At 43.7% G+C, this 11796-nt stretch overlaps 1 protein-coding gene across 1 annotated transcript; it reads right to left on the minus strand.

The window, feature by feature from the left end:
• Positions 1-1361: 1361 nt before the first annotated feature.
• On the minus strand, positions 1362-10923 carry gtf2h4 (general transcription factor IIH, polypeptide 4). Its single transcript, XM_068710796.1, has 14 exons — positions 10808-10923; positions 10350-10468; positions 10172-10276; positions 8861-8992; positions 8501-8686; positions 7332-7440; positions 6284-6352; positions 5997-6080; positions 4310-4460; positions 3647-3777; positions 2964-3011; positions 2805-2883; positions 2096-2157; positions 1362-1633 (listed from the first exon to the last, which is right to left on the minus strand). The coding sequence occupies exons 2-14, from the start codon at positions 10466-10468 to the stop codon at positions 1523-1525; spliced, it is 1386 nt and encodes a 461-aa protein (XP_068566897.1). The 5' UTR covers positions 10808-10923; the 3' UTR covers positions 1362-1522.
• Between the last annotated feature and the right edge of the window lie 873 nt (positions 10924-11796).

Here is an 11796-nt window from a genome sequence, read left to right on the forward strand (position 1 = left end):
TCCATAGTTAATAAAACCTGGAGGCTTTCACATATTGGACCATAATTATTTATTTATTATTTTTATTTATTACACTATATTTATCCCGTTGAGGGGGACATTTTTCTCTGCATTTGACCCATCCCTGTAACAGGGAGCAGTGGGCTGCCCGTGACAGGCGCCCGGGGAGCCACTAGGGGGACAGTGTCTTGCTCAAGGACACTTCAACTCAGCTCACTCAGGCTAAAAACAACTGGTGATGTCATAATGTCCTGCTGTCGTCCTGACAGTCACAGGTTCACAAATGGGCATACTGTACATGCCACGACTGAGACCTCTGCCTCCTCATACAACTATGAATGCGAGGTCTGGACCCTGTAACCATCTCAAAGTCTTTTTTCAGAGCGGCATTTTGATGTTTGGTATAAAGAGTAAAACACTGCTCGTATTATATTCACATCAACCCCTCAATGAACACATTGTGGTGGAGTTCATGGTATGTATTAGGCCTTTACATAGGTAATATAAAACGTATGGTAAACTTACACAGTCAGAGCCGTAAGTATTTGGACCGTTTGGAATTGTTTTTCAGACAATTGTCCAATTACTTTTGAGCCTCTGAAAAATGTGGAGACTGTGTAAAAATGGCTGTAACTCCTAAACAGTTAATGTGATAGTTTTGTTACATCCATTGAATTAAGACAACATATTGACTGCTTCATTTCAAATCCATTACAGTCGTGTAAAGAGGCAAGAAAAATGGTGTCACGGTCAAAATACTTGACTGTACATCAAAAATGAAAAAACAACAGATGTTAGTGAAGTCTGCTCCCTAAGGGGTCTCTTTGAAAGTCCACAGGAAGTCCATTTGAGGCTCCTTGTGGACTTAACTCATTTTGCTTTCTAGAAAGCCATTGGCCTCCAACTTCCTGGGAACGTGCCCATTTAGTTCGGGTTTCAGCACTATGCTTATGGTTGCTGATGTTCTTATTGAGGTTTGAAGTTAACGGACATCCTCGGATACAAAAACTACAAACAGGAAACACAATTCTATTGGTCAGATACTTAAGTCAGATACTTAGGTAAGTATCGTGACTTAGACGTGAGGAGGAATTGAGTTTGTACTAACGGGTTAATGAGTACTGGTCCACGTTCTCAATACTAATGGAATGGGGACCCACGTTGTTCCACGGTGCTACTAGTGGGCAAAGACTCCACAGGGTACCTTTAAATAAGATGGACAGAATATTATAACCCACATCCATCTTTAGACATTGTGTAACGTACAGTATAAAAGACACTATTTCATCTGCAATTTACATAACTACTTCTTATAAGGAAGTTTAAATTCATTGAAGAATGAGCAGAGGTGTACATTTTCTTCTCATCACCATTTAATCCAAATTACATGGAAGTCATTTTATGAAACGTAAAAAAATAATCATATCTCCACTTTCTTATAGCACTGATAGCAATGAACCAATGCGGCAGCAAGACAATCCTGACACCATGGGAGTGACCGTCGTCAGGTGTGATGTCACAGTTACGTGTTAGACTTCTGCCGTTTCCAGAACCTCTTGACCTCGCTGTGCCCGTGCGGCGACACCACCATCACCCTGTGAGCCACGTCCTGCCACACCAGACAGCCCAGACCCTGCACCACAACAGCTTCATTAAACACACAGCATGAGCACTTCACTTACAGAGGTCCTCCAACAGGAACCGCTGTACCTGTAACTTCATATTGAATCATGGTGAGTTCAACGTTATGACTGATAACAGTGATGGCCAGAGTTACGAAACACAAGACCCAAATTATAATGAACCATAGTGTTCCTTGAAGATTGCCCTTCAAGTATACAAGCATATGGGAACACAAATGTCAATATGCTTTTATAGCAAAATTGCAAAAACATGGAAAATTGCTGTTGTTGACGGTAGAAATTCATGAATAAAATGTGCAATTGAAGCATAAACGGGGGGGGAAAAAGTGCAGTGATCAGTGACAGCAGAACACACAGAGACAAAAAACCCCATCTAAACTGATGATTAAATCCATACAACGTTCATAAGATTTGAGATGATTCAGTCATGATGAGATGGAACAAAATCCCACCTGAGCTCTGTCTCGCAGCACCTCAAAGTCAGCCTGGGAGAGGAACTGGTTATAGAGCACTCCTGAAGGAGACACCGACAACATACAGACAGGTGAGCAGTGAGGTTAAAGGGCAGCACAACCTCTCCATTACTGTGTGTGTGTCAGTCACAGCCTCCACGCCTGACAAATCAATCACACTCATTCACTTCTCCACTCAATGAACGGATTCTAAATTCAAAAAACTATTTATGAGACATAAACATTTTTCACAAATATAAAGAAATGTTTTGATAATGTTATTGAAGAAAATACAGTCAATGCTCAAATAAAAGCCAGTTCCCAGATAATGGTGCTCAGTAGAGTGCAAATCTTCAACAGGTGCGTTTGAAACGCCCACTGCTGTAAAGTTTGATTGGGTGAAATGCAGCCCTCGACTGGCTGACCCCGGTCTAGACTGACGGTGTATCAGATGTGGTTTTCACTCGCATGTCTCACACAACAGATACGCTCTCATTTTGATCTGTGCAGATGTGCAGGCGCGTCGTCTCACGCCTCTGTTGTTGTGCTGATGGTTGCTGCTTAGAATTAGTGCTGATGAAATGTTCATGGTTATTGAATGTATCATTACAACAGGTAATCATGGAGGAAGTGTGCAATGGGGGAATTAGAAATAAAAGGCCTGTCATCCAGTCAAACATCTGTTGCCCAGATTGAAAAATAAACTCACCCTCTGTGAACTGCAGTCGATCTCTCTCCAGCTCCCACAGCTGAATCTGATCGGTTATAGTTGGAGGCAGCACTGGAGTCTGAAGCACAGAGATGGAGGTGAAGCCACTGCAGACCCGCTAAAGGCCAAACATTAGAGTGAAGTGGGGGTTGGATGTACCTGTTTGAGCATGACAGGGTGAGCTCTGGTCCTTAGAAAGTGGATAATCTGCAGGGTAAAAAAAAAAAAAGACTCCCATAATCAGCTGGATGGAAGGAAATTAGCGTCCATTTAAACTATAACTAAGAAACCGTTTATCATCGGAGATATGCTTTTGATCCACTGGAAATACAGTCTCCATCAGCGTAATAACTGACTTACTAGAATCCATCACTATTATTAGGAAGTGTGAAACTTATACCTGATGAGAATCTGCAGACAATATGGAATATACCAGCAGTAAGGAAGACAGTGTTCTGGAATCTTTTTATTATTATTTTCATCTCTGTGAAATGAATCACTCAGACTTCAATAACTGAATATGTTCGTCAGTATTTTCATTCTGGGTCAGATAGTATCAGCTTCTCTGGCTCAAGCATACATTAAAGTGACAGGTATGCTTTACATAGTGTTTGCATATTGTTAAAGTACCTCCACATGCCCAATATCAACACATAAACTGTTATGAGAAGAGGTATGTGGGGGCCAGCTGGACAATATTATGGCAGCATATATATATTCCTCCTATTTGTGTGTGTTAAAGAGAGAAGCATGAATATAAAGGGTATTTACAATGGATGTATGGTATCATCCTGCTGGCCCCTACACACCTGCGGAGTACATTGTGTGCAGTAGTTGAGTACCTGTTGTGCTGTGATGCCGTTGGCGATGGCCTGTTGCACTGACTCCCGTGTCACATGCGCCACCACTACGTTGGGGAAGCGGTACAGCATCTCACTGAAGAGCGCCACCAGAGCGATCTGAAGTTCTGAGTCTGGGAGGGACACGCAAACCCCAACGAGTCAGTACGGGTCCTGTGAGCTCGTCCTTTCAAACGCCGCCGCGTGTCGCTCACAGAGACGTGATCAAACGCATTCACAAACATTGAACAATTATTGTGGAAAGCTTTAGATGTGTTGGTACGTGTTGTGAACACTGGGCGGAGCCAGAACACCCCTGCATCCACTCTATGCTAAGTATGCTAAGCTAACGATTTCCTGACTCCAGGTCTGTACACATAGACGTGACACTGACATCCATCTGAACCCTGAACTCTCTGTAAGAGGGCTGAACTCTCCCTTCTTGTTGACTACACATCTGGATAGTCTGTGGTATTCACTGGTTGTAATGACTTAACACTTCTCTTGTATCAAGTTTTTTGGAAACGCAGTCAGCTGGTCCACTCTATCTGGTCCCCCAGTCTTCTCAAAACTGGTCTCCCCTGAATAGGGACTTGTGTAAAATGTATTTATTTAATTTATTAGTGTTAGCATGCGGCACAGAAAGCGTCCAGTGTTCATACATACCTGTGTAGGCGTAGATACGATAATTGGTTTCTACCACGATGAAGCCTGTGTCTCCAGTACCAGGGATGGAAGAGGAGGAGGAGGAGGAGGAAGTGACTCCTGCAGCCAGGGTGATGGCTAGTCTGGTTGGGTAGTATCGCCTCGACTTCCTCTGATGATAATAGACAGAAGAATGACAGAATATTAACATATCATAAATATACATACTTCCCATGAATATAAGCATTATATCTAAACTAATTTCACTCACTTCATATTTAGTTTTATAAATGAGTCTTTTCTTTGTCTAGGCAAATTCTGCTTGTAGATTTTACAAAATGACACCCATTGATCGGTCACGTGATGGTTGCTGCGTCTTCAAAGTCATAAATCAAATGTTTTTTTCACCTGTTTCAGCTATTAGGGCCAAAATCAATAGCAACCAGCCAGCAGACTTGAAGTGCATAGTGTGTGCTGCGAATTCAATGAATCCCAGAAGACCAATGGTAACAAGGCTTTAACTGTTCACTGGTCACTGCACCATCCTGTATAAAGTGATCCATTTCAGAACCAGGATGAATTCCCTGTGAGCAATAAGTGAGTGAAATAAAATCATCTAATAAACACATTTAGGCCTGATTCATTGTTTAGAATCTGTTTGCTGCAAGTCTCCATGCTTTATAGAAGCACAATACCGAACCGCAGGAGTACCCCTTTAAAATACTTTCATTACTGTATGTGCATACTTGGTATTGTCTCACATGGTACTAAACCCTTTTACAGTCTGTAAACAATGGTGACCTACAGTACCTAAGTGTGAACACGCAGATCGGCGACAGAAGTACAGCGGCGTGCAACAGCTCGTCAGCTATGAAGGACATTAACCACCAAGGATGGAGAACGCAACCTAAACAGAGGGACTTTCCGGATCCGTGTTCTATCAGTGAGTGGGTAGAATACATTAGCTAATGTCCAGATACCAGGACAGTGGTAGTCAACACGTTGAATAGCTTGCAGTCACAGATGCCACCGGTGGTTCAGTCTAACCAGTGACCGTGTTAACTGGTGACTCTCAGCCGAATGCGTTGCGTTGCTCGTAGTTACGGCAGCTGTTTACATACATTACATCACCTGTGTTTATTAATCATCAACCATTAAGTAAGTCACTACGAGCAACCACTGACGCATTCGGCTGAGAGTCAGCAGTTAACACGGTCACTGGTTGAACTGAAACACCGTGATCCGGTCTGAATTCTGTAGAACTCGAGTCTGATGTTGGAATAACGACATGTATGATGCTGGTAGCGGTTTTAACTCGACGTTTGAAGCTTGCTAACTCGTGTGGATGTCTGAGGTCAAACCACACTTCTTTTGACAACATGATTTTGGATGACGTCGGCTGTAAACGGGTCTATTGCCTCAGTCATTTCTGCTGCTACTATGATGTATGAGCTGCTTGTATTTTTAACATGTTCTGGAGCTGGATTACATATAATCACATAAACCATTTTCTCCCTTTTTATTTCAATTGAGTGTACCTTTTTTATTCATTGCCTAGTTGCAGGGCAAGTACAGGTGTATCCCATCATTATGCTATTACTGCAGTGAGCCAGCTTCCCTATGAGGATCATGTGAAGGAGATGGTAAGGGAGTGGTCCTGACACTAGTTTGTGTTAGTGGATCCTCCCTCCCCTTCTCGGTGCCTCACCTTTCTCTGGAAGACAAGTCCAAACTCCCGCAGGTGCTGCAGGAAGGTGAGCAATGACTCGCTCATGCCCTCCACCGAGTAATCCTGAGGCACACAGGCAACACATGATCAATAACGACAAACAGTCCCAAACTAAGATCGCTGACATCGTCATGTTGCTTTACAGCACACACACACACACACACACACACACACACACACACACACACACACACACACACACACACACACACACACACACACACACACACACACACACACACACACACACACTGCTGGGCACTCACTCTGCCAAGAGTCGAGAAACTGAGCTGGAACAAGAAAGACAAGATCTCCACCAGGTCCATCGCTCTGGACTGCAAGAGACGAGTTATGAAATGTACATCAGTAGATATTCTCAGATAAATGCAGGTTATGAAATAAAAGCCGGCATGAACAAATGAACGTCAGCCTTTAACAAACAACATTGACTGGTATTAGAAGCCACTCGTATAGCTCACATGGTAAATTCCATGTACATTACCACAGCCCTGATTCATGTCATACACACTCTTTCACATGCTGTCACACCACCATCATTGAAGCTCAACACTTCCTGCAGATAGGCGACATTAAGAGTCTACAAGCAATCATTTTTCTTATTTTCCCTTAACAATTAATTTATTTAATCCACTGAAAAAAAGAACTGAGCTGACGTCATCTGCTGCTGATGTATGGATGAACATTCCTCAGTTCAGATGAGTTCATCCACGCTGCAGTTCGTGGTTAGTGAGGCCCACCATGTCCACCTCTATTTTGTATTCATTCCACACACTAGTAGGGCATTGATCAGCCTCATGCAGGAAGCAGAAAGCCTAGAAATGGATCACGGTGACCCAAGAGTCTGCAGCTTTGAATTCTCTGCAGCAACTCATGTTACTGATGAGCGCGCTCTGCTTTGAGCAGTGTGAGTCAGAGTAATGACGCCGAGCTGCAGAGACTCTGGAGCCTTAAAGATGCACTGTGGAGTCTAGCAATGCGCTCCAAACAAATAAGGGTCAGCATTTCACCTCTACTACTGGGTCCATACAACCTTAATTTACAGTCATCAGTTATGACAAAAACTAACTAACTAACAGCAGGGCAAGAATGAACAATATTCAACCAACTGTGAGAGCCGGTCAAAATAACACCGCTATCTTATAATCTGGTGTCGGCCTAGTTCACGTTAGCTGTTTACTGTGACCAGACCCTGCGGAGGTGGGGACCCACTGAAGTAGTCTCCTGGTGGCTGTGAGGACGAGGCGAGCTTATTTAAAGCTAGTCAGGTCAAAGAAGCAGATGATCCACAGATACCTGAGCAGTCTTGAGGTACTGCAGGGTGAAGTACCACAGCTGAGAGGCTGTGTCCAGCAGGAGGAACTGGAAACCAGCTGACGTGATGTAGGGCGCCTCTCCTGCCTCACTGACAAACAGAGCAGACGACAGGAAGACATGTCTGTGTCACTAACGCAACAATTATTCAACCTATAGTTCAGGGAGTTTATTCAGTTTCATTCTGTCTGGATTTTCCATAATTCTACATATGACGTAATTGTCATAACGAATGTAAGCCAAGTGCAGTTAATTCAACAAAGCTCATTCATGTTTAGCCGACATTTTCATTGAAAAGGCCTTTGTGAACTATGCTGTTAAACTGCAGAGAAACGATCAGATTCACTCCGCATCGCCTCTGATCTGGGTTTGCATGGAGAGGTGGGCGGGGCGTCACGGCCACATGGTGGAGCGCTGTGCTCTGGGCTGTAGTAGGAGAGAGTTTAGAGTGTCCCAAAACCACAAACACAACTCAAGTGATTAAAGAGCGAGTTTACCTGCTCAAATCTAAGCTTCTAATGCTAGAGTGCTAACTAGCGTAATGCTTCCAAACACAAGACGGCAGTCCTGGATGCTGCTTTCTATCAAGTTCAGGGCAACATTGGAAGCTCTGTCCTGCTTTTTATTGGATAAGAATTTGCCTAATTAACTTATTTGCCCTCATCCTCAAATTATTTTTGTCACACAAAAGTGACGCATTGTTTGAAAATACTTAGAATAAAGCAAAAAACCTAAGCATGTCCTCTACATGGATCATCACCTGGTGAGCCTGGGACTCGTTAGTCTTCGTTGCATCATCACACAGTGCAGAGCCAGCAGTATATCATGCCAGTTGGTCATCAAAAGCATATTCAAAATGACTTTGCAGCTTCAAATTTTTAAAGTGTTTACACCAACTAACTCATGGAGCTAATGTGTGAAAGCAGACGGTTTCATTTCAGCTGCGTCAGAAGGAGAAACAAGAAGCTGCTTTTGTCTTCTCATCTCTGAAGTCAGCGTTTTAGAACTATGAAGTTCTATGAAGTTCTACAGTGTTATTAACATCAACATTTAAGTTCAAAGAAACACAGACGGAGACAAACACAAGTGACCCAGACATGTACTGAGCGGACATTTCACAGTCAGTGGTCTCTATTATTACGAGTGTGCACCTTTTCATGAGGCCTGCTTGAACCAGCAGCTGAGCCAGGTCCTGGCTGACAGCAGCACAGGGAGAACCCACCATGAACTGCAGGATGACCTCCCAGCGCTCCATGGCGTAGCGGTCCAGACTCTCAATGTCCCGTGCGTGGCGGTCAGGACCCAGACTGCTGCCCTCATCCGCCCACGCTTTGCCCCTGTGTGCCGACAGTCTTTAGTGCAAACGACAGCTAGAGACATTCAACATTCTGAATCCTCGTTCAAACATTGAACGGGTGAACCTCAACCACATGTCCGCCGACACAGCGTGACACAGCGAACGCGCACATGGCTGAGCGTTCATGTGGAGGGTTCACAGGGAGCAGACCTACCCGCCCAGCAGAGCTATCCTCAAGTTGTCTTTGAACACTGGATTTAAGATGTATCCCTGCAGACCGCCCTGCAGCTGCTGACTGTGCCAAAGGCGGAGTCCTGCCAACACCGACACACATTCATCGTGATCCCTGCAGGGAGACAGAAAGAGTCACAGTGAAGAGCAGTGCTTGTAATATGTGATGTGATAAAAGAGCTCCTGACCCCGAAGAGCCGATACACACCTCCTCTCAGCTTAACGAAGTCTCTCCCTATGAGAGAACCACTCTGGTGGTGACACTATGTGACGCTCATCCTTCACTGGTTTACAGGGCAGACACGGCACCATCAACAGCGAGTCATGCTGCTGCAACACTCCAGGTGCCAATGCCGTAGTCTCGATCTCACCGTTGATAGTTTGACAAAAGCCTGGAGTTTCCTATGCTATAGTAGTCATAACAACAGGTCCTACATCGCATTCACAGGTCATGATCAAGACCTTTTAGGGCAAAGTCATTCTCACTCCTCTCTATTACATGCAGGATGAAACCTGTTGGTGCCATTTCAGATGAGAACATTGAAGTTATTGAGCCCATTTAGAGTCTGTTTTCACAAAGAGTTAAATACCTTTACATGATCAAATATACAACAAACAGGTCAACAGGAGCAATGGGATACTAGAAGCAAATAATGCATCCATTTACTATTTACCATCAAATAATGATCCCATTGTCTTCCACACAATGAGGGTCAGTGATTAAACACTGGTGTCTGATCGGTACTCGGTATCGGTTGGACTAGTGGAGCCGGGATTTGAACCATTCGATTTAATTTGGTTGACATGTGTAGATGTGAGTGACCTTATCACATTTGGTGCCATTTGGCCAATAGACGGCCCTGTAGCAGCATGAACTATACAGCAAGGAATCTCCGTCTGTACGCTTGTGTCTTTAGCACACCCAATCTACTTTCTACTTGGTGACTGGTTCAATATTAATACACTTTGAATAAACAAGCAGCAGCAGGTTTCAGGGCTCTGTGGATCTAAAGGCCACGGCTCACTGACTGCTCTTCACTTTTGCTGCTGGATATACTAAAGTTACAACCAAAGTCTTCTTCACTTCCCGGAGTAAAAAGCAATGAGCGGTTCTCTACAGCCCTGCGATGAGCGCGCCACTGATCCCTAAAAACAAGTCATCATCAATAAAACTCCCCAGTAACAGGTCGGCGGGGGAAATGTTACAAAGTGGTCCAAGAGCGGAATCAGAATGGTTCTCCACATGTACGATGCTGCTAGAGGTGTAATGAAGACAACGAGGTGAGTGACTTACTTCTGACTGTCTACTTTCACCCACAATGCCAGAGCTGCTTGAGGGAGAGGCTGATCCAGGAACAGCATACGCATCACATAGTTCTTGGCCAGAGAGGGGAGTTCCCTGTAGAAGATCAGACACACTATAACATGGTCCTGGGAACCGTAAGCCTGTATAAACAGCACGAGCAGCACACCTGTAGACAGCCAGACATGTTGCTGGATGGTTGTACAGTCGGTCCAGAATATCAGGGCTCAGCTCTCTCAGGTATTCATGCAAATTCTTACACTGCAGCTGGACACGTAGCTTCATCATCTACCGAGATAAACAGAATAGCATCAGAGCACAGTCACCGACAACAGTCAAACCCAGTGAGTCCCTGCTTCACCGCCATGACAGCACAACGGAGCCCCACATCCAGCAATGTACTGAGGCTCTGGTCCTATCTCAAAGCACACGGTGATATACTAACGTGTGACGTTTTGTTCTTTGGACCACCCTTTTGATACGTAACTTTAATTTAGTGAGGCAGTGTGTTAACAGCTCATTCTGAAAAGATGTTACATTCAAAACAGACACTACAGAACAACGTTTCAGCGGACAGAAGTGTTGAAATAAGCTTTGAATCATACGGATGTCAAATGTATTATTTACCGTGAAGACGGAAATAAAATATCGACGAATTCCTGACAGCACATTTATTTTAAAGTACAAAATAACTGCATCGTTGTCAAACGGCACCTCTCTTTCGTTGTGGGGCCATGTTTTCAGGTCACGTGGGCATACAATCAGCATCCTGATTGGTCGTGTTCTTCTTCAGCTACTTTTAATGCTAATGGTGGAACAACTTAAAGGGCGCAGTACCGCCACCTGCTGGACTGAGAATGAAGCGCGTGGACTGGGATTCATGACCCCAGAATAAAGAAAAGTAAAAACGTCTTTCAGTCAGACTCAATCACTATATTATATCCATAGAACTAAAACTATTAAAAAATAACTTAGTACACACACACACACACACACACACACACACACACACACACACACACACACACACACACACACAGCTACATAGGATAATAAGACGCTTCTACATTTGAATGTGAATTCGTTTAATTTAGTCTGTGAGCCAGACCCCCAACATTTGTCCTTTGTGCCAATGTGGAGGGACCATGTCTCCTAGTGGTTTGTTTTAAGGTCTATGTCTCCACCTTAATGATAGCATTGGTGCAGAGGTAGCTGTCAATGTATTATCACTTTTTTTCATCCCCCCATCATTACAATATTTCCATATTCTTTCACCATTGTACATGTAAAGTCAGTACAAAAGAGGGTTAAGTCTTATATGATTGTAAAGTTTAGATTATTATCTGTCTACCAGTTACATTTTCTTTACACCAAGGACAACAGAATTTAACCTTTGACCTCTAACTCAACATGCAGCATGAATGCCTCTACAGTAACCCGTATAACTAGCTTCATACTGATCTGCTGTGCCTACGGATAGTTCCACCATAAAGAACACAAAAGCAGCTTTACAACAATAACAACTTTTCTAATCAGAACAAACGTTGTGCCGTTAGTTTCTGATAGAATCTTCAGAACCTCGCACTGGATTCTGTTCATGGGCAGTTTGTAAATAG

Source organism: Cebidichthys violaceus, unplaced genomic scaffold (assembly GCF_023349555.1).
Source record: "Cebidichthys violaceus isolate CVI_PGR_0920_01 unplaced genomic scaffold, fCebVio1.0.p SCAF_16, whole genome shotgun sequence".
NCBI lineage: Eukaryota > Metazoa > Chordata > Actinopteri > Perciformes > Stichaeidae > Cebidichthys > Cebidichthys violaceus.